The sequence below is a fragment of the Scyliorhinus torazame genome, chromosome 16, assembly GCF_047496885.1.
Source record: "Scyliorhinus torazame isolate Kashiwa2021f chromosome 16, sScyTor2.1, whole genome shotgun sequence".
Classification (NCBI taxonomy): Eukaryota; Metazoa; Chordata; class Chondrichthyes; order Carcharhiniformes; family Scyliorhinidae; genus Scyliorhinus; species Scyliorhinus torazame.
Genome location: NC_092722.1, coordinates 90,812,552 through 90,836,426, shown reverse-complemented (window position 1 = coordinate 90,836,426; position 23,875 = coordinate 90,812,552). Strand labels below are relative to the sequence as shown.

Sequence of the window (23,875 nt, the reverse complement as noted above, 5' to 3'; positions counted from 1 at the left end):
GGTCGCCACATTACCAGAAGGATGTGGAGGCTTTAGAGAGGGTGCAGAGGAAGTTCACCAGGATGTTGCCTGGTATGGAGGGTGCTAGCTATGAAGAAAGGTTGAGTAGATTAGGATTATTTTCATTAGAAAGACGGAGGTTGAGGGGGGGACATGATTGAGGTCTACAAAATTATGAGCGGTATGGACAGGGTGGATAGCAACAAGCTTTTTCCAAGAGTGGGGGTGTCAATTACAAGGGGTCACGATTTCAAGGTGAGAGGGGGAAAGTTTAAGGGAGATGTGCGTGGAAAGTTTTTTTACGTAGAGGGTGGTGGGTGCCTGGAACGCCTTGCCAGCGGAGGTGGTAGAAGCGGGCACGATAGCATCATTTAAGATGCATCTAGACAGATATATGAACGGGCGGGGAACAGGGAAGTAGATCCTTGGAAAGTAGAAGACGGGTTTAGATAAAGGAGCTGGATCGGCGCAGGCTGGGAGGGCCGTAGGGCCTGTTCCTGTGCTGTAATTTTCTTTGTTCTTGATCTTTGTTCTTGTTCTTACCATTAAAGATTGACTAGCTCCCGTATCTCTCAAAATTGTGACTTCTTTACCTGCTCCTTCTGGTACACATGAGTAAACTTTACCCACAAGTAAATTCTTTCTGAGATCTGGCACCTTCTTATCAATCACCTCTTGATCAGGCTGTACAATCTTTTGCACCTCCTTTGATTCATTTTTGGCTATCCTTTACCACTTTAACAAACCCCACTGCCATATCCTGTTTTACCACATCAGCCTTTCCCTGCTTTTCTTCAACCACCAACACTGTGACTTTGCATGGCCTAGTTTATTACAGTGAAATCATTTGAAACTTTTCAGTTCTCTTCCACCCTCCCGGATTTCTTTTTTAATCTGAGGAAAACTCTCCTTATTATCTCCCAACAGATCTCCTTTTAATAATTATTCATAATCACTTATTGTCACTTGAGTATTTCTCTTTTCCCCAGTTTCTATCCCTCACAGGCTGATACTGATGTCGGAAACCAAGCTTTGATTTATGAACTAACTCATAATCATCTGCCATTTCTGCTGCTAACCTCGCAGTTTTAACCCTCTGCTCTTCCACATGAGTTCCCAGATACCTCCTCTGGTAATTGCAAACAGTTCACTAGCCCTACCTACCAGCTTTGTTAGAATCAGTAATACCCACATGTCCAGTGGTCATTTTATTTGTTTAGCCACCTTCTCAAATGAAATGGAAAAGACCTCTACCTCCTTCTCATCAAACCTTGGCAATGCTTGGACATATTTAAATAGATACCCACCAAGCCTTCGACTCTGACGCTCTATCTCTTTATCCTCATCACTATCCTCCAACTGTACGTTTCCCTTTACATACGCCAATTTTAACTGACTGTCATGCTTCATGGCCATTTTCTGAAGTTCAAACTCTCTTTTCCCTTTCCTCGCTTTCTCTTTCTTCTCTCTTTTTTCTTTTTCCCTGATCTGTGTCTCCCTTTCTCTCTTTTTCCATTTTCACTCTCTTTTTTGTTTTGTTCTGCTCGGGCTATTCTTTCTTTGTTTCTTTCTTCTCTCTCTTTTTCTCTCATTTCATATTCAAGCTGCTTTAATTCTTTTTCATGTTCAAGTTGCTTCATTTTTAACTGAATTTTTGACATTTCTAATGAGTCAGACTATCTCTGGCAATTTTAAATGCTTAGCTAGTGTCGTAAGTACCTCTTCTTTTCGTGTGCTGTCAGATAACGCTAACTGCCATGTTTTTGCCAAATCTAAAAGCCTTTTCTTAGTCTCTGTTCTTAAGGTACTGCGTGTGACCTTCTCCACCCCCAAAAACCTCCCACCTCTGAAAGAGCCACTGTCCACAACACACTCCCTACTTAAACTGATATACCATACTTGAAAAGCAACCACAAATAAGCCAATCCAATCATGAAAGATAGACTTTTCATCCCTCGAGCCCCCTGTTTATTACGGGCCAGGGTTTAGAGAACCCCAAAGTGTATCATGGAGCTCACCTGACCCACGACTTTTAATAGATTTTGGTTAATGGGAGCACAAGGGCCCACTCTGCAGGTGTGATGCAACAGAGATCTAAAGCACTTCTAAAACAAAACAATGTTTATTATATGAATCCAGTTAACATTTTATAAACACGCAGTAACCATCTTAGCAACTACCACCTCGAATACTTCCCCCAAAGAATACAGTACTCTATAAGTAACCCTTAATCTTTCCTAGCAACATCCATAAGACAAATACCCTCTTTAACAAAGACAGCAGATTTAACTTCTCTACTGAGAGGAGTTATCACTTTTTTAAAGTAACAAGTGATCTGAAGACATTCTTTTCATGCAGAGAAAAATCAAACTTACACCTTGTTTGGCTGGATGCAGCTCCAACTCTGAAAACAAAACTAAACACACACTGTAGCTGCCAGCTCAAAAAGGAAAGTAAAAGCAGACAGACAGCCCAGCTCCACCCACACTGACATCACTGCAGCTATTTGATAAACACCCATTTGTTAAAGGTACTCTCGCATGACAAGAAAAACAGATCAGCCACAATCTTCTTGAATGGCGGAGCAGGCTTGAGGAACTGTATGGCTGACTTCTGTATTTTTTAATGTAATACTGTTGATGTGTACATGGACTTCCAAAAGACATTTGATAATCTAGTGGACAACAGAGTGTGCAAAGTTGGAGCTCATGGAATAAATGGATAGCAGCAACATGGACACAAAATTGGCTGAGTGACATGAAACAGTGCAGTGGTGAATGGTTATTTTTCAGACTAGATATAGACTTGTAGTGGAGTTCCCCAGAGCTTAAGCTTTCGGAACCCTGCTCACCTGAGGAAGGAACTGCGCTCCGAAAGACTGTGATTCGAAACAAACCTGTTGGACTTTAACCTGGTGTTGTAAGACTTCTTACTGTGCCCACCCCAGTCCAACGTCGGCATCTCCACATCATGGCTTCCTGATGTATATTAATTTTTTTATTTATTCATTAAAAAATTATTTTTTAGAATACCCAATTATTTTTATTTCCAATTAAGGAGCAATTTAACGTAGCCAATCCGCATAACCACATCTTTGGATTGTGGGGATGAAATCCACGCAGGTACGGGGTGAATGTGCAAACACCACACAGACCGTGACCCAGGGCCGGGTTCGAACCCGGGTCCTCAGCGCCGTAGGCAGCAGTACTAACCACTGCGCCACCGTGCCGCCCATCCTGATATATATTAATGACCAAGACTTGCGTACAGGACCCAACAGACTCGGGACTGTTTACATTAGAATGGCGGAGGTTGAGGGGTGACCTGATAGAGGTCTACAAGATTGAGAGGCATGGATAGAGTGGATGGACTGGCACTCTTTCCCAGGGTGGAGGGGTCAGTCACCAGGGAGCGCAGGTTTAAGGTCCATGACGTAAAGTTTAGAGGAGATGTGCGAGGCAGGGTGGTGAGTGCTTGCAACGCGTTGCCAGGGGAGGTTGTGGGAGCAGATGCATTAACAGCGTTCAAAGGGCATCTCAACAAATGGGTATAGAGCAATACGGCACAAGGAAGTGCTGAGAGTTTTGGCCTAGGGTACCGGCATGGAGGGCTGAAGGGCATGTTCCTGTGCAATATTGTTCTTTGTTCTTATTACAAAGCTTGGAAGTGTTCTGAACTGTGAGGAAGGTAGTGTTAAACTTCAAAAGGGCATGTGTGGACAGCTGGCTTTAAATTTAATATGGAGACATGGGAAGAATGTGGTGAGATGACAGAAAATCAAGGGTAGAATTTTAATGAGGGTGCAGGAGCAAAGGAACCCGTGATATATGTGCACAAATCATTTAAGATGACAAGTCAGGTTGAGAACGCAGCTAATAACTTTATAATAAGGGCATAGAGCACAAAAGCAAGAAGGTCATGGTAAACCTGTAGTTGGGCCTCAGCTAGAGTATTGACCGTGATCTAGTGGCCCTGTTCACTGCGGGCGCAAATCCCGGTTTTGGGCACTAAATCTCGTGAGAGGAGCAAAATATGATTTGTACCGGTGAGATCTCTGTTTGAGATCTTCCTGTCCCCTGCTGTTTATTGCATCAGGTTCATGCAGTCAGGGCATGAAATTGATTTCCATGATTTTACATAAATGGATGGCACGGAAGTAATTCAAAGGATGTAGAAAATATTTCTGGGAACAGTTGCAGGAATTTTCACGTCTATTACATGGGCAGATGGAGAAGCCGTGACAGTGTGACTGTTTTCTTTGGAGAAGTGAAAGTCGAGAGAAGACGGAGGTTCTGAAAAACTAAGCGGGGTCTGGACAGAGTAGATGGAGAGAAGTTATTCCTCTTGGTGGATGGATTGAGAACCAGAAGACAAAAGGGAAAGTTTGCAGGGCTTGAGGGAAAAGGCGGCACAAGTTGAATTGATCCTGATATGGAATGTTACAGATCAACCATGATCTGTTATAGACTATTAGAGACTAAATGGCCTACTTCTGATCTTATGATTTTTGTTGTGGTTTGATTCACCAATTTGTCAATTTTTACAACCTTTAATAAATGTGCATTTTTAGAACCAGACAAAGAAATTCAATCATTCTGATTCATCTAATAGCGGGGCTCACAGCACTTGGAAATATAATCAAATCCTTTTCAATTTCACTACTGAGTAGAAGAATATGTCACAACAGCCAATCTTTCCTATCAAGAGAGAAACCACAGGATGATCTTCACAAATGACTGGTTAGAAGCTGAGGAGGCAGAGCTGCTGTATGTGAAACTTTGCTTGGTATAAGAGTTTGAGAATTTAGTTAAGAAACAGCTCTCCATTGACCACAGGTCGCATTCTTTGTCTCAAATTGGAAACCTCTTAATGCATATTGAGAAATTCAGGAAATGACCCAAATGTGTAGCTAAAAAAGTCACACCGACGCACACTAGTTGGGGCTTAAAAACTCTTCCTTGAGCTTGGTAGTGTTTGCTGTTAGGGGTGGTTCTTTCCATGGCAGGAATAGAGTCACCTCATGGAATCCCTGCAGTGCAAAGGAGGCCATTAGGCCCATTGAGTCTGCACCAACCCTCTGAAAGAGTACTCCACCCAAGCTCACTTCCCCGCCCTATCCTCATAACCCCTTAACCTAGCCTACACATTTTTCTTGGACACCAGGGGTCAATTTAGCATGGCCAATCCACCTAACCCGCACATCTTTGAACTGTGGGAGGAAACCGGAGCAGCCGGAGGAAATCCACGCACACACAGGGGAAATGTGCAAACTTCACACACACAGTCACCTGAGGCCAGAATTTAACCTGGGTCCCTGACGTTGAGGCAGCAGTCTAGCACTGTGCCACCGTGTCTCCCCTAACTTGAATTCATGCTTTTAAAGGAATTGGCACACAGCACAATATGTGGCATCCTTGTTTCAATTCTGAAAATTTTGTGAAGTCTATTCTTTTGTTCATTATTTGTAATATTTGCTTTTCATGCAGTGCATCTTGTGACATGATGGAGCTTCGCCGCCGGTATCAGAATCTTTACATTCCGAGTGATTTCTTCGATACGCAATTCACATGGGTCGATGCATTTCTTCTAAATAGACCATTTCAACTTGGAAACCAGTGCAATTTCCATATTGTTCATAAAGAGGTGGACCCCCTGGAGAAGATCACAGCAGGGCTTGATCCACCAGATGCAGACCATTTGTACAGTGCAAAGGTTTGTATTTTAGATCTCATACTATTTCTTTTTCATAGGGCGGCACGGTGGCATAATGGTTATCACTGCTGTGTCACAGCGCCAGTGACCCGGATTTGAATCCGACCTCGGGTCCCTGTCTGTGTGGCGTTTGCACATTCTCCGTGACTGCGTGGGTTTCCTCCAGGTGCTCCGGTTTCATCCCACAGTCCAAAGATATGCACGTGAAGTGGATTGGCCGTGCTAAATTGTTCCTTCGTGTTCAATGGTTAGGTAGAGTTGTAGGGGATTGGGCCTAGATGGGGAGTTCTTTCAGAGGGTTGGTGCTGACTCGATGGACCGAATGGCATCCTGCGCTGTAGGGATTCTATGATTCTATGTTCACAGTTGCTTTTTGTTCTGTGAATTGGGCTCATCTTTGGAAAAAGGAATTTGTGTTTGTCTGTAATGTATTGCCGTGCAAAGATAGATTCAATCTTGTTTATTTCTACCCCTGAAGGCTGTGCTCATTACTGTGAGCATCCCCAGCTCAATAGATGCTCTCTACTCCATCTCCGTCAAACTCAGAAAAGCATTCCTACTGGAGCTCTGTCACATTTTTCGATTCCTATCAGCGAGTTTGCTGAACTATGGGATCTGGACTCGATTGAGACTGTTCGACTCACTTGGTAGAGGCGTAGCTCATTCATTGCTCTGAATTTGAACCACAACATCATGAAATGGTTACATCACAGAAGCCTCTGCTGGCTCTCTGAAGGAGTGCCACACCCCTGTGGCCCTGCACATGCTTCCTATCCTGATCCAATTCCCTCTTTAATGCTTCGACTGGATCTGCTTCCAATTCTCAGGCAAAGCATTTGTGATCAGAAACCAGTTGCTGTGTCAAGAGGTTTTCCATGCTGTTGCTATTGCTTCTTTTACCAATTCTGTTAAATCTTTGTTTTGTAAATGTAGAGTACCAAATTCTTTTTTTCCAATTAAGGGGCAATTTAACATGGCCAATCCTCTTATCTTGCACACCTTTGTGGGGGTGAGACCCACAGAAACACAAGGAAAATGTGCAAACTCCACACGGACAGTGACTGGAGCCGGGACCGAACCCGGGTCCTCCGTGCCGTGAGGCAGCAGTGCTAACAACTGCGCCATCATGCCATCCTGACAATTTACCTTAAATCTGTGTCCCTCTGATTTACAATTCTTCTAATGGCAACAGTTTCTCTCTCTGCTTGTTTAAACCCCTCATGAATTTGAATCTTTTCTGCATTCTCACTCCAATGCCCTTTTTATTGAGTGGAACTGGATGTAATAAAGCCAAAACAGTGTTTTATACAAGCTTAAAGCAACTTCCTTGTTTTTGTTCTCTTAATGAAGTCCAGGATGCAGTTTACTTTATTTACACTCAATCTGTGCCTTCAATTATTTATGCATAAGGTTCCTCTGCTCCAGCACTTCCTTTAGAAATGCACCCTTTTCTACCAAATTGAACTACATAAAAACCAGCATCTACATATCTGCCCAGCCAGTCTCCCTGGCAGCATTTTTTTTGTACTCTTGTAAATGACTCTGGGTATGGAGAAATTGAAGAAGGGGAACGACTGGACCAAGTTTTACTTGGATGATACAGCACTGAGGGGGTATTACTATCAGAAAAGTTCAACAAGACTCTAGAAATGAGAAGACTGGTGATCCAAGTCTATAAATTATGAAAGGGATTTGATAGGTTAGATGAGAAGACTTGAGGAAAGTCTGAAATCAAGGGCTATAAATATCAAATTATCACTCATAATTTTACAGAATCGGAACTCTTACAGCGCAGTAGGAGGTGATTTGACCGATCGCCTCAGTGCTGGCTCTCCAAAGGAGCAATTCACATAGTGCTACTCCCTGCTTTCTTTCCATAACTTTTTCTTCAATTAATAATCCAATTTCCTCTTTAATTCCTCGATTAAACCTGCCTCCACCTCGGCACTACATTCCAGATCCTAAACACTCGCTGCATGAAAAATTATTCCCTCATGTCACTATTGCCTCTTTCACCAATTACTGTAAATCTGTGCCCTCTTATTTTTGATCCTTCCACCAATTGGAACAATTTCTTCCTCTCCACTCTATCCAGATTCATCATGATTTTGAAAACTTCTATCAAACTTCCACTTAACCTTCTCGAAGAAAACAGTTCCATCAATCTATTTTTCTAACTGAAGTTTCTCATTCTTGGAACCATTCTTGTGAATCTTTTTGCACCATCTATCATGCCTTCATAACCTTTTCAAAATGTGATGCCCAGAGCTGGGGACACTGTTCCAGCTGAGGCTTAACGAATGTTCCATATAAGTTTTAAATATATTTAACATAACAGTTTGATAGGGAATTATAGAGAAACCCCATTATCCAGAGAGTGATGAGAATGTGAAACTTGTTACTACATGGAGTAGTTTAAAAATAACTAATGGTATTTAGAAGGAGGCTTGATAAGTATATGAGGGAGAAAATCCCACGGTTATTCTCATAAACTTAGATAAAGAGGGGTGGATGAAAGGATTTGTGGAGCATTGGCAGTGGGATAGACAAATTGCTCTGAAAGACATGTTTTGACCGTAAATTATGTACCACATCAATTACAGGAGACAACCAGCTTTAAAAATGTCAAGAAGCAGAAATAAAGTAGTTTTCTGTCTTGGGCAGATGTGTTTTTTTGGATATATTGGATAATTCTGCTCTTGGTTGATTTTAAGGTACTGTCTGATTCTTTTAGGTCATGCTGTTGGCAAGTCCTGGTATGGATGAACTCTTCCACAAATCATGTGCTCTTGCTGAGGATTCTCAGGAGATACGGGAAGGATTCCAGCATCCTGCAAGACTCATCAAGGTAGAAGAATATTTACCTCTTGTGTCTTGCACTGTTCGATATTCCTTGGATTTTTTTAGGTAAAATAAATCTGCACAATCTAAGTTTTAGCCCAGCTCATTATTTAAGCATAGTTGTTTCTTCCTTACATTGATGTTTGTGGCTTTGATTGTGTTGCTCATTTTGTAGTTTTCTCTGAATAATGGATAAGTCTCCACTTCCAGCCACATCTGGAGTGGTGTAAAACAGACAGCCATTAATTATTTCTTGTCACACTGCAACAAGTTTGGAATTTGTAATATTCTAAACAACAGTCTGCTGGCCCAGAATTAATTCTCCAAAGGTTTTCAAAATGTTGATTCCCAATAGTAAGAACCTTCTTTGTGTCCCTGTCTGTTTAAATTTCACTTGCTTGCAATTTGGCATTGTCAGCATTAATCTATTTCTTGTGTCCACTCCAACTTGCTCTTGAAGTTAAAGTTTTAGCTGATGAGCTGATATGAACGTGTCAGTTGCTAAAGATGGCGAATCCAGGCTTGCATTTGATTGGATTGGTACAATCACTTTGGATCTGTCAATCCAATGGCCAGGAAGGTGGTCCAACATCAGCATCCTATCCCAAGCCAACTTGCACAGCACTGAGGTGCTAATCACTCAAAACCAGCTCTACTGGACTCTGATACTTTACTCCAGAAGTAACTGCTCTACTCAGAACATGGTTGTGGCAAGAAACTCCCAGTAGGACAGCTGCAATACTCGAGTCATGCCTTCAAACATCTGTCAAGATGTCAAGCATTCCCACTATTTCAAGGGAGACCTTGGCTTATAACCAAACATAATAGAAAAGGAAGGCACCAAACACTTTGTTGGAATATGCAGAGACAAAGTCAAAGCTTCGGGGGAGGACATAAACTTTCAACCCATGCAACCGACCCAAAGTGCAAACTGCCTTGCATGTGACAGAGTCTGCAGATCACATATTAGACTTACTAGCAATCTCAAAATCTATTGAACTGGAATTAAAGCAAGTCATTCCTGATCCTGGGGGACTGTGTTAAGAATCCTGCTGATAAATGCAAGGGTATTTTAAAGCCCAGAAGGGTAACTTAGAACACTGGTTCCTAGTGGTGTATATTTTCAGTTTGGTATACTATGAGAAAAGATATGCAAACTAGGGAGGAAAGTCAAGTTGTTTTGTGATAAATTAATAAAAAATATTTATGAACTTCAAAGAAAACACACAAGACAGACTATAATAGTACTGCAACAATACACTTGTTGGTAATTGTGTTCTCTCTTAATTTGGCTGTTTAATTAAGTTTGCTCAAGAGTCGCCAGGTATCTTTCGATACCGCCACAAGATTCAAAACCCGAATACTGATCAAAGACTCGATACACCAGTTAGTAAGTTCAAAATTAATGCTCATTTATTTACACACATCGTCAAATATACTCATGCATAAAACTCTACAACCTAAACTATCACTACTGCTAAAAGCCTATACTTAGCTTCGGGTGCCACTCAGTCAGAGGAACAATGGCCGTTGTTCAGTTCTGAGGCTGCTGGGTTGAGCTGTTTATAGGATAGCAACTAAGAGCGTCTATCTCGTAGCATGCGTTGACTTGGAACTTAGTTGGTCTGGAGCAGCTTTGCCAGGTCTGTAGGTCTCTCTTCGCTGAGAGCCATGGCCAAGAGAGCGATTCTCTCTTTGGGAGTCCTTTTTATACTCAAAAGGGCTTAGAACATAGAACATTACAGCGCAGTATAGGCCCTTCGGCCCTTGATGTTGCGCCAACATGTGAAACCACTCTAAAGCCCAGCTACACTATTCCCTTATCGTCCATATGTCTATCCAATGACCATTTGAATGCCCTTAATGTTGGCGAGTCCACGACTGTTGCAGGCAGGGCATTCCACGCCCTTACTACGCTCTGAGTAAAGCACCTACCTCTGACATCTGTCTTATATCTATCTCCCCTAAATTTAAAGCTATGTCCCCTCGTGCTAGACATCACCATCTGAGGAAAAAGGCTCTCACTGTCCACCCTATCTAATCCTCTGATCATCTTGTATGCCTCAATTAAGTCACCTCTTAACCTTCTTCTCTCTAAGGAAAACAGCCTCAAGTCCTTCAGCCTTTCCTCATAAGATCTTCCCTCCATACCAGGCAACATTCTGGTAAATCTCCTCTGCACCCTTTCCAATGCTTCCACATCCTTCCTATAATGTGGCGACCAGAATTGCACGCTATACTCCAAATGCGGCCGCACCAGAGTTTTGTAGAGCTGCAACATGGCCTCATGGCTCCGAAACTCAATCCCTCTACCAATAAAAGCTAACACACCGTGCGCCTTCTTAACAACCCTCTCAACCTGGGTGGCAACTTTCAGGGATCTATGTACATGGACACTGAGATCTCTCTGCTCATCCACACTACCAAGAATCTTACCATTAGCCCAGTACTCTGTCTTCCTGTTATTCCTTCCAAAATGAATCACCTCACACTTTTCTGCATTAAACTCCATTTGCCACCTCTCAGCCCAGCTCTGCAGCTTATCTATACCCCTCTGTAACTTGTAACATCCTTCCGCACTGTCCACAACTCCACCGACTTTGGTGTCATCTGCAAATCTACGCCCTCCTCCAGGTCATTTATAAAAATGACAAACAGCAGCGGCCCCAAAACAGATGCTTGTGGTACACCACTAGTAACTGGACTCCAGTCTGAACATTTCCCGTCAACCACCACCCTTTGTCTTCTTCCAGCTAGCCAATTTCTGATCCAAACTGCTAAATCACCCTGAATCCCATGCCTCTGTATTTTCTGCAGTAGCCTACCGTGGGGAACCTTGTCAAACGCTTTACTGAAATCCATATACACCACATCAACTGCTTTACCCCCATCCACCTGTTTGATCACCTTCTCAAAGAACTCAATAAGGTTTGTGAGACATGGCCTAACCTTCACAAAACCGTGTTGACTATCTCTAATCAAATTATTCCTTTCCAGATGATTTTCTCTTATAAACCTTTCCAAGACTTTGCCCACAACAGAAGTAAGGCTCACTGGTCTATAGTTACCGGGGTTGTCTCTACTCCCCTTCTTGAACAAGGGGACAACATTTGCTATCCTCCAGTCTTCTGGCATTATTCCTGTAGACAAAGATGACTTAAAGATCAAAGCCAAAGGCTCAGCAATCTCTTCCCTAGCTTCCCAGAGAATCCTAGGATAAATCCCATCCGGCCCAGGGGACTTATCTATTTTCACACTTTCCAGAATTGCTAACACCTCTTCCTTATGAACCTCAAGCCCTTCTAGTCTAGCAGCCTGTATCTCGGTATTCTCCTCAACAACATTGTCCTTTTCCTGTGTGAATACTGACAAAATATATTCATTTAGCATCTCTCCTATCTCCTCGGACTCCACGCACAACTTCCCACTACTGTCCTTGACTGGCCCTACTCTTACCCTAGTCATTCTTTTATTTCTGACATATCTATAGAAAGCTTTAGGGTTATCCTTGATCCTACCTGCCAAAGACTTCTCATGTTCCCTCCTGGCTCTTCTTAGCTCTCTCTTTAGGTCCTTCCTAGCTAACTTGTAACTCTCGAGCGCCCTAACTGAACCTTCATGTCTCATCTTTACATAAGTCTCCCCCTTCCTCTTGACAAGTGTTTCGACTGCTTTAGTAAACCACGGTTCCCTCGCGCGACCACATCCTCCCTGCCTGACAGGCACGTACTTATCAAGGACATGCAGTAGCTGTTCCTTGAACAAGCTCCATATTTCCATTGTGCCCATCCCCTGCAGTTTTCCTCTCCATCCAATGCATCCTAAGTCTTGCCTCATCGCATCATAATTGCCTTTCCCCCAGATATAACTTTTGCCCTGCGGTATATACCTATCCCGCTTTGCGCGCTTTTGGGCGGACCTTGAACTTGGCCCCAATTAATTGGGCCGTTTCCCAATCGTTCTTATCGATTTTCCTCCAATAGAGTGGTGGGTTCTCTGATTGCTGGGCGTGTCCTCGGTGGCTTTGGTCTGCTTTGTTTTAATTTTTCTCTGGCGCCGGGGTGTCTTAGCATTGTTTACCTAAATGTTACCCTTTTGTCCCCGGAGATGGCTTAGTATGTTGATGGTTCTGCAGTCTCGGTCTTGTCTGGGAGCTATAGCTCCAATCAACAGACAAACCTTGCACCTGCTTGCTTTCTCGGTATTGTCCAATTTCCCCTGCATTCTTTGCAAAGTGTCCATTTTGTAATCGGGACGTGGCCATCCCAGATGGCTACACACTTAACTTCACTGATGGCTATATACACACAGTATTACATGAAGTCATCCCTTTGTTCCCAACCACCAACGTTTCCTGAACTCTGAGACGATCCTTGTTCGAAAACAGCAGCCAATATTATATAACTCCGCTCAATCCAGCAGATAATTACCACACACAGGTTATTTGTCCAACTTAGTTTCAGCAAAGGCGCAATCTCGTTTCAAGTTTTGGATTTTAACTGGCTGCCCTTTTAACAATAACTTATTTTCAGGGGCAACTGTCTTCTGTACCTGGTGGTGCTGTGATGGTAGCTGCCTCTACTGTGTCACTTTCTCCAGTTATTGCGCTACGGATATATCACTTTTTCCGTTTGATGTTACCCACACTGTGAACCCAATATTCACTTTGACGTTCGCTCGTGTTTTCCCCTCGTGTAAGGAAACTGCAAGCTGATATTTGGACTGGCTCAGGCACACCCCTTGGTACAGTGTGCTGTGTGGCATATCTCATGATGTAATTTTGATGGACTTGGCTCGCAGCCTCTTCTGTAATTCCAGGACATTTTCTGTTTTCAACGAACAAAGAAAAGTACAGCACAGGAAAAGGCCCATCGGCCCTCCAAACCTGCACCGACCATGCTGCCAGTCTAACCCAAAACCTTCTACACTTCCGGGGTCTGTATCCCTCTACTCCGATCCCTTGGGCGGCACAGTAGCACAGTGATTAGCACTGTTGCTTCACAGCACCAGGATCCCAGGTTCGATTCCCAGCTTGGGTCACTGTCTGCGGAGTCTGCACGTTCTCCCTGTGTCTGCGTTCTGGTTTCCTCCCATACGTCCTGAAAGATGTGTTTTGGGGTAATTTGGACATTCTGAATTTTCCCTTCGCGTCCCGAACAGGAGCTGGAATGTGGCGACTCAGGGCTTTTCACAGTAACTTTGTTGCAATGTTAATGTAAACCTACTTGTGACAAAGATTATTATTAGTTAAACCGTCCCGAAGAGCACCAGCAAACCTCCTGCTCAGAATATTTGTGCCCCTCCAGTTCAGATGCAACCCGTCCTTGTACAGATCCCACCTTCCCCAGAAGCCATCCCAGTGATCCATACATTTAAAGCTCTCCCTCCTACAGAAGCTCTTTAGCCACATGTTCAACTGTGCTATCTCCCTATTCCAAGCCTCAGCACATGGCAGAGGGAGTAATCCTGAGATTACTATCCTAGAGGTCTTGCTTTTTGGCTCCCGACCTAAATCGAATTGTCTTTGTAGGACCTCTTCCTGCTGATATCATTAGTACTAATGTACTCAGTCACATCTGTCTGTTTACCCTCATGTTTCAGGATGCCCTGTAGCCATTTAGAGGCATCCAGGACTGTGGGACCAGGGAGGCAACACAGCACCCTGGAGTCCCATTTGCGGCGACAGAAATGCCTGTCTGTGGCACTGACTATTGAATCTCCTACTCGTATCACTGACTTGGACCTAGCCCGACCCTGCTCTACAGCAGAACCAGTTCTGGTCCACAGGCTGCAGCTGGTATCTTCCCCTGAGAGGCTATCTCACCCCCCCCCCCCCCCCCCCCCCCACACACACACACACCAGCACCCTCCCCCAAACAGTATCTAAAACGGTATACCTGTTTGAGAGGGGAATAACCACGGGAGGCTCTTGCTTTACCTGCCTACCTCTCCTGACAGCCACCCATCTACCTGTCTGAACCTGTGCTATGACCACTTCCCTGAAGTTAGTGTCCATCATACTCTCTGCCTCCTGTATGCTCTGCAATGTATCCTGCTGCTGTTCCATCTGAACTACACAGTCTGTGAGGAGATGTAACTGATCACACTTCCTGCAGACATAGTCGTCAGGGACGCGAGAAAGCTCCCTGGTCTCCCACGTCTGGCTAGAGGAGCATATCACTGCCCTAACTGCCATCTTTGCCCATGTACATTTAAGAATGATAGAGTTGGGATGTCTTGTTGAAGTTGTACAAGACATTGGTACGGCCACACTTGGAATACTGTGTGCAGTTCTGGTCACCCTATTATAGAAAGGATATTATTAAACTAGAAAGAGTGCAGAAAAGATTTACTAGGATGTTGCCGGGACTTGATGGTTTGAGTTATAAGGAGAGGCTGGATAGACTGGGACTTTTTTCCCTGGAGCGTAGGAGGCTTAGGGGTGATCTTATAGAGGTCTATAAAATAATGAGGGGCATAGATAAGGTAGATAGTCAACATCTTTTCCCAAAGGTAGGGGAGTCTAAAACTAGAGGGCATAGGGTTAAGGTGAGAGGGGAGAGATTGAGAAGGGCCCAGAGGGGCAATTTCTTCACTCAGAGGGTAGTGAGTGTCTGGAATGGGCTGCCAGAGGTAGTAGTAGAGGCGGGTACAATTGTGTCTTTTAAAAAGCATTTAGATAGTTACATGGGTAAGATGGGTATAGAGGGTTATGGGCCAAGTGCGGGCAACTGGGACTAGCTTAATGGTTAAAAACTGGGCGGCATGGACTGGTTGGGCCGAAGGGCCTGTTTCCATGCTGTAAACTTCTATGATTCTATGAATAATAATCTTACCTTGCTTGTCCTCCTCACAGTGGGCGGGGGGGGGGTTGGAGGAGGAGGGAGAGAGGGAAACACTAATGTGGTGTTTCGGGCTTAACCGCTTCGTAACACCAGTTCTTCGGCTACCCACAGAACAGTTGAGGTGACTGAGTTGATTTCTCCCAGAATCCTCTTCTTCAGCCTCTGCTGGATCCATATGTATATAAAGAGCAAGAGGGTAGCCAGGGAAAGGGTTGGCTCACTCCATGGCAGGGGAGGGAATCTATGTGTGGAGCCAGAAGAAATGGGCGAGGTACTAAATGAATACTTTGCATCAGTATTCACCAAAGGGAAGGACTTGGTGGATGATGAGTCTGGGGAAGGGTGTGTATATAGTCTGGTTCACATTAAGATCAAAAATGAGGAAGTGTTGGGTCTCTTGAAAAACATTTAAGGTAGGTTATTCCCGGGTGCCTGATGGGATCTACACCAGAATACTGAGGGAGAAAATTGCTGGGACCATGACAGAAATCTTTATATCCTCACTGGCTACAGGTGACATCCCAGAGGACTGGAGAATATCCAATATTGTTCCTTTGTTGAAGACTGGTAGCAAGGATGATCCAGGAAATAACAGGTCGGTGAGCCAGTAGTAGGGAAATTATTGGAGAGGATTCTTCAAGACAGGATTTACTCCCATTTGGAAGCGAGAGGCAGCGTAGTTTTGTGATGGATCGGTCATTTCTCACTAACTTAATCAAGTTTTTTGAGGAAGTGATGAAGATGATTCATGAAGGTAGGGCAGTGGATGTTGTCTCCATGGACTTCAGTAAGGCCTGTGACAAAGTCCCTCATGGCAGACTAGTACAGAAGGTGAAGTCACACAGGATCAGAGGTGAGCTGGCAAGATGGATACAGAACTGGCTCAGTCACAGAAGACAGGGTAGGAGGGAAAGGGTACTTCTCTGAATGGAGAACTATGACTAGTGGTGTTCCACAGGGACATTACAAATGCTTCCTTTTTCTTTTGGATCAGGCTCACAATATCCCTCGGTATCCAAGTTTTCCAAAGCTTGCCATTATCCTTCCGCCTCACAGGAATATGCTGGTCCTGAATTCCTATCAACTGACTTTTCAAAGCCTCTCACATGCCAGATATTCATTTACCGTCAAACATCAGCCCCCAACCTAGATTCTTCAGTTCCTGCTGCTAATTGTTATAATTAGCCTTCATCCAATTTAGCCCTTCACCTGAGGACGACACTTATCTTTGTCCAACAATACCTTAAAATTTGCTCCCCTACTGAAACTTCGACCACCTGGCCGGACTCATTTCCTCATACCAGGTCCAGTATGGCCCCTTCCCTAGTTGAACCATCTACATATTATTTCAAGAACCCCTCCTTACAAGCTGTGCCCCATCCAAGCCCCGAGCACTAAGTGAGTCCCGGTCAATCTCGGGGAAATTTAAAATCACCCACCACAAAACAACTACGTTTCTTTTCCACCTTTCCAAAATCTGCCGACATATCTGCTCCTCTACCTCCCACTGGCTGTTGGGGGGCCTGTAGTAAACCCCCAACATGTTGACTGCATCTTTCCTATTCCTGAGTTCTACGCAGATTGCCTCGCTGAGCCCTCTGAAGTGTCCTTCCGCAGTACAGCTGTGATATTCTCCTTATCCAGTAGTGCCACCCCTTTTACATCCCTCTCTGTTCCCCTGAATCATCTAAATTTTGGGAACGTTGAGCTGCCAATCCTGTCCCTCCCTCAACCAAGTCTCTGTAATGGCAACAACATCATAGTCCCAAGGACTAATCCAATCTCTAAATCTACCTTACCTGTTATACGTCTTGAATTGAAACAAATGCACTTCAGACCACCAGTCCCTGTGTTCAGCAGCATTTCCCTGCCTGCTCTTTCCTTAGTTATTTCACCTTCTGACCTATTTCCCCGGTTCCAACTCCCCAACCACACTAGTTTAAACCTCCCGTGTGACACCAGCAGACCTTGTGGCTAGAATATTTATGCCCCTCCAGTTAGAACATAGAACGATACAGCGCAGTACAGGCCCTTCGGCCCACGATGTTGCACCGAAACAAAAGCCATCTAACCTACACTATGCCATTATCATCCATATGCTTATCCAATAAACGTTTAAATGCCCTCAATGTTGGCGAGTTCACGACTGCTGCAGGTCGGGCATTCCACGGCCTCACCACTCTTTGCGTAAAGAACCTACCTCTGACCTCAGTCCTATATCTATTACCCCTCAGTTTAAGGCTATGTCCCCTCGTGCTAGCCATTTCCATCCGCGGGAGAAGGCTCTCACTGTCCGCCCTATCTAACCCCCTGATCATTTTGTATGCCTCTATTAAGTCTCCTCTTAACCTTCTTCTCTCTAACGAAAACAACCTCAAGTCCATCAGCCATTCCTCATAAGATTTTCCCTCCATACCCGGCAACATCCTGGTAAATCTCCTCTGCACCCGCTCCAAAGCTTCCACGTCCTTCCTGTAATGCGGTGACCAGAACTGTACGCAATACTCCAAATGCGGCCGTACCACAGTTTTGTACAGCTGCAACATGACCTCATGACTCCGGAACTCAATCCCTCTATCAATAAAGGCCAACACTCCATAGGCCGCCTTCACAACCCTATCAACCTGGGTGGCAACTTTCAGGGATCTATGTACATGGACACCTAGATCCCTCTGCTCATCCACACTTCCAAGAACTTTACCATTAGCCAAATATTCCGCATTCCTGTTATTCCTTCCAAAGTGAATCACCTCACACTTCTCCACATTAAACTCCATTTGCCACCTCTCAGCCCAGCTCTGCAGCTTATCTATCTATGTCCCTCTGTAACCTGCTACATCCTTCCGCACTGTCTTTAATGTTGTCTGCAAATTTACTCACCCACCCTTCTGCGCCCTCCTCTAGGCCATTGATAAAAATGACAAACAGCAACGGCCCCAGAACAGATCCTTGTGGTACGCCACTTGTAACTGAACTCCATTCTGAACATTTCCCATCAACCACCACCCTCTGTCTTCTTTCAGCTAGCCAATTTCTGATCCACATCTCTAAATCACCCTCAATCCCCAGCCTCCGTATTTTCTGCAGTAGCCTACCGTGGGGAACCTTATCAAACGCTTTACTGAAATCCATATACACCACATCAACTGCTCTACCCTCGTCTACCTGTTCAGTCACCTTCTCAAAGAACTCGATCAGGTTTGTGAGGCATGACCTACCCTTCACAAGGCCATGCTGACTATCCCTGATCATATTATTCCTATCTAGATGATTATAAATCTTGTCTCTTATAATCCCCTCCAAGACTTTACCCACTACAGACGTGAGGCTCACCGGTCTATAGTTGCCGGGGTTGTCTCTACTCCCCTTCTTGAACAAAGGGATCACATTTGCTATCCTCCAGTCCTCTGGCACTATTCCTGTAGCCAATGATGACATAAAAATCAAAGCCAAAGGCCCAGCAATCTCTTCACTGGCTTCCCAGAGAATCCTAGGATAAATCCCATCAGGCCCCAGGGACTTATCTATTTTCAGCCTGTCCAGAATTGCCAACACCTCTTCCCTACGTACCTCAATGCCATCTGTTCTAATAGCCTGGGTCTCAGCATTCTCCTCCACAACATTATCTTTTTCCTGAGTGAATACTGATGAAAAATATTCATTTAGTGTCTCGCCTATCTCTTCAGACTCCACACACAACTTCCCATCCCTGTCCTTGACTGGCCCTACTCTTACCCTAGTCATTCTTTTATTCCTGACATACCTATAGAAAGCTTTTGGGGTTTCCTTGATCCTGCCTGCCAAATACTTCTCATGTCCCCGCCTTGCTCGTCTTAGCTCTCTCTTTAGATCCTTCCTTGCTACCTTGTAACTATCAATCGCCCCAACTGAAACTTCACACCTCATCTTCACATAGGCCTCCTTCTTCCTCTTAACAAGAGATTCCACTTCTTTGGTAAACCACGGTTCCCTCGCGCGACGCCTTCCTCCCTGCCTGACCGGTACGTGCTTATTAAGAACACGCAGTAGCTGTTCCTTGAACAAGCTCCACTTATCCAGTGTGCCCAACACTTGCAGCCTACTTCTCCAACCTATCCCCCCCCCCAAGTCATGTCTAATGGCATCATAATTGCCCTTCCCCCAGCTATAACTCTTGCCCTGCGGTGTATACTTATCCCTTTCCATCACTAACTAATGTGAGAAATATGAGAATGCCTAGAGCGAGGGTAGGTCCGATCAAGGACAGTAGCGGGCGATTGTGTATTGAGTCTGAAGAGATAGGAGAGGTCTTGAACGAGTACTTTTCTTCTGTATTTACAAATGAGAGGGGCGATATTGTTGGAGAGGACAGTGTGAAACAGATTGGTAAGCTCGAGGAAATACTTGTTAGGAAGGAAGATGTGTTGGGCATTTTGAAAAACTTGAGGATAGACAAGTCCCCCGGGCATGACGGGATACATCCAAGGATTCTATGGGAAGCAAGAGATGAAATTGCGGAGCCGTTGGCAATGATCTTTTCGTCCTCACTGTCAACAGGGGTGGTACCAGGGGATTGGAGAGTGGCGAAAGTCGTGCCCCTGTTCAAAAAAGGGACTAGGGATAACCCTGGGAATTACAGGCCAGTTAATCTTACTTCGGTGGTAGGCAAAGTAATGGAAAGGGTACTGAAGGATAGGATTTCTGAGCATCTGGAAAGACACTGCTTGATTAGGGATAGTCAGCACGGATTTGCGAGGGGTAGGTCTTGCCTTACAAGTCTTATTGAATTCTTTGAGGAGGTGACCAAGCATGTGGATGAAGGTAAAGCAGTGGATGTAGTGTACATGGATTTTAGTAAGGCATTTTATAAGGTTCCCCATGGTAGGCTTATGCAGAAAGTAAGGAGGCATGGGATAGAGGGAAATTTGGCCAGTTGGATAACGAACTGGCTAACCGATAGAAGTCAGAGAGTGGTGGTGGATGGCAAATATTCAGCCTGGATCCCAGTTACCAGTGGCGTACCGCAGGGATCAGTTCTGGGTCCTCTGCTGTTTGTGATTTTCATTAATGACTTGGATGAGGGAGTTGAAGGGTGGGTCAGTAAATTTGCAGACGATACGAAGATTGGTGGAGTTGTGGATAGTGAGGAGGGCTGTTGTCGGCTGCAAAGAGACATAGATAGGATGCAGAGCTGGGCTCAGAAGTGGCAGATGGCGTTTAACCCTGAAAAGTGTGAGGTTGTCCATTTTGGAAGGACAAATATGAATGCGGAATACAGGGTTAACGGTAGAGTTCTTGGCAATGTGGAGGAGCAGAGAGATCTTGGGGTCTATGTTCATACATCTTTGAAAGTTGCCACTCAAGTGGATAGAGCTGTGAAGAAGGCCTATGGTGTGCTCGCGTTCATTAACAGAGGGATTGAATTTAAGAGCCGTGAGGTGATGATGCAGCTGTACTAAACTTTGGTTCGGCCACATTTGGAGTACTGTGTACAGTTCTGGTCGCCTCATTTTAGGAAGGATGTGGAAGCTTTGGAAAAGGTGCAAAGAAGATTTACCAGGATGTTACCTGGAATGGTCTTACGAGGAAAGGTTGAGGGTGCTAAGCCTTTTCTCATTAGAACGGAGAAGGATGAGGGGCGACTTGATAGAGGTTTATAAGATGATCAGGGGAATAGATAGAGTAGACAGTCAGAGACTTTTTCCCCGGGTGGAACAAACCATTACAAGGGGACATAAATTTAAGGTGAAAGGTGGAAGATATAGGAGGGATATCAGAGGTAGGTTCTTTACCCAGAGAGTAGTGGGGGCATGGAATGCACTGCCTGTGGAAGTAGTTGAGTCGGAAACATTAGGGACCTTCAAGCAGCTATTGGATAGGTACATGGATTACGGTAAAATGATATAGTGTAGATTTATTTGTTCTTAAGGGCAGCACGGTAGTAGCTTTGCGGATAGCACAATTGCTTCACAGCTCCAATGTCCCAGGTTCGATTCCGGCTTGGGTCACTGTCTGTGCGGAGTCTGCACGTCCTCCCCGTGTCTGCGTGGGTTTCCTCCGGGTGCTCAGGTTTCCTCCCACAGTCCAAAGATGTGCAGGTTAGGTGAATTGGCCAATGATAAATTGCCCTTAGTGTCCAAAATTGCCCTTGGTGTTGGGTGGAGGTGTTGAGTTTGGGTAGGGTGCTCTTTCCAAGAGCCGGTGCAGACTCAAAGGGCCGAATGGCCTCCTTCTGCACTGTAAATTCAATGATAATCTATGATTAATCTAGGACAAAGGTTCGGCACAACATCGAGGGCCGCAGGGCCTGTTCTGTGCTGTATTTTCTATATTCGATGTCACCGAATTGTGGTCACTGTCCCCAAAGTGACCTCCAAATCTAACACCTGGCCTTGTTCATTACCCAAAACCAAATCCAAAGTGGCCTCGCCTCTTGTTGGCCTGTCAACATATTGTGTCAGGAAACCCTCCTGCACACATTGTACAAAAAACGACCCATCTAATGCACTCGAACTATATCTTTTCCAGTCAATATTTGGAAAGTTAAAGTCTCCCATAATAATTACCCTGTTACTTTCGCTCTTATCCAGAATCATCTTCGCCATCCTTTCCTCTACACCCCTAGAACTATTTGGAGGCCTATAGAAAACTCCCAACAGGGTGACCTCTCCTTTCCTGTTTCTAACCTCAGCCCATACTACCTCGGAAGAAGAGTCCCCATCTAGCATCCTCTCCGCCACCGTAATACTGCTCTTGACTAGCAGCGCCACACCTCCCCCTCTTTTGCCTCCTTCTCTGAGCTTACTAAAACAGCTAAACCCCGGAACCTGCAACACCCATTCCTGTCCCTGCTCTATCCATGTCTCCGAAATGGCCACAACATCGAAGTCCCAGGTACCAACCCATGCTGCCAGTTCCCCTACCTTATTTCGTATACTCCTGGCATTGAAGTAGACACACTTCAAACCACCTACCTGAACACTGGCCCCCTCCTGCGAAGTCAAATCTGTGCTCTATACTCTCATTCTCCCGTACCCAAAAACTACAATCCAGGTTCCCTTGCCCCTGCTGCATTAGTTTAAACCCCCCCAAAGAGCACTAACAAATCTCCCCCCCCCCCCCCCCCCCAGGATATTTGTGCCCTTCAGGTTCAGGTGTAGACCATCCTGTCTGTAGTTTAGATGCAACCCGCCCTTGTACAGGTCCCACCTGCCCTGGAAGGGATATCTAATGATCCAGATACCTGAAAGCCGTCCCCTCTTTTTAAAAATAAATGTGTATTCAAAATTTTCAACAATTTTCAACTAAACACTCCAGAAAGAAAGAAAGAAAAACAAAATTGTACATAGGAAATCGAACAAGGATACATTACCCCATTTAACAAATACATGCAAAAGTGGGGGAAATGCCCCCTTTTAACAAAAACATAAACCAAACCCCCCCCCCCCCAGCCCCCTGGGTTGCTGCTGTTTCGACCTCCACCTCGCGTTCCGCGAGAAAGTCTAGGAATGGTAGCCACCGCCTGGAGAACCCCTGCACAGATCCTCGCAAGGCAAACTTTATCCTCTCCAACTTAAAGAACCCTGCCATGTCATTGATCCAGGCTTCCACGCTCGGGGGCTTCGCATCTCTCCACATTAGTTAGATCCTCCGCCGGGCTACCAGGGACGCAAAGGCCAGAACTCTGGCCTCTTTTGGCTCCTACACTCCTGGCTCGTCCGATACCCCAAATAGTGCTATGCCGCAGCTCAGCTTGACCCTGGTGTTCACAACTTTGGACATAGCCCTCGCAAAGCCCCTCCAGCGTCGGGCACATCCAGAACATATGGGCGTGGTTTGCTGGGTTCCCCAACATCTCTCACATCTGTCCTCCACCCCAAAAAACCTACTCATCCTCGCCCCTGTCATATGCGCCCTATGTACTATTTTGAACTGTATTAGACTGAGCCTGGCGAAAGAGGAGGAAGAATTGACCCTGCCCAGGGCATCAGCCCACAGACCCTCATCCAGCTCCTCCCCGAGCTCCTCCTCCCACATGTCATTCAATTCCTCCACTGGGGCCTCGTCCGCTTCCTGCAGCTCCTGATAAATCGCCGAGACCTTGCCTTCTCCAACCCATACACCCGAAATCACCCTGTCCTGAATCCTTCGTGCTAGAAGTAGCGGAAATTCCCTCACCTGCCGTCTCACAAACGCCCTCACTTGCATATATCTAAAAGCGTTTCCGGGAGGCAACCCAAATATCTTCTCCAGCGCCCCCAGGCTGGCAAAAGTCCCATCTATGAACAGGTCCTCCATCTTTTTAATTCCTGCCTGATGCCAACTTAAGAACCCCCCATTCATCCTGCCCGGCACAAACATAATATATAGAACGATACAGCACAGTACAGGCCCTTCGGCCCACTATGTTGCACCGAAACAAAAGCCATCTAACCTACACTATGCCATTATCAACCATATGTTTATCCAATAAACTTTTAAATGCCCTCAATGTTGGT

The 23,875-nt window shown here is 45.0% G+C and overlaps 1 protein-coding gene across 6 annotated transcripts in view; it reads left to right on the top strand.

Annotated features, from left to right (window-relative positions):
• ccar1 (cell division cycle and apoptosis regulator 1) overlaps positions 1-23,875 on the top strand; it is a 409,621-nt gene that overhangs the window by 177,128 nt on the left and 208,618 nt on the right. For all 6 annotated transcript variants that reach the window (XM_072478734.1, XM_072478736.1, XM_072478731.1 and 3 more), the window contains 2 exons: positions 5,487-5,712; positions 8,447-8,560. In XM_072478734.1, the coding sequence (XP_072334835.1) occupies positions 5,487-5,712; positions 8,447-8,560 (340 nt within the window). The remainder of the gene's footprint in view (positions 1-5,486; positions 5,713-8,446; positions 8,561-23,875) is intronic.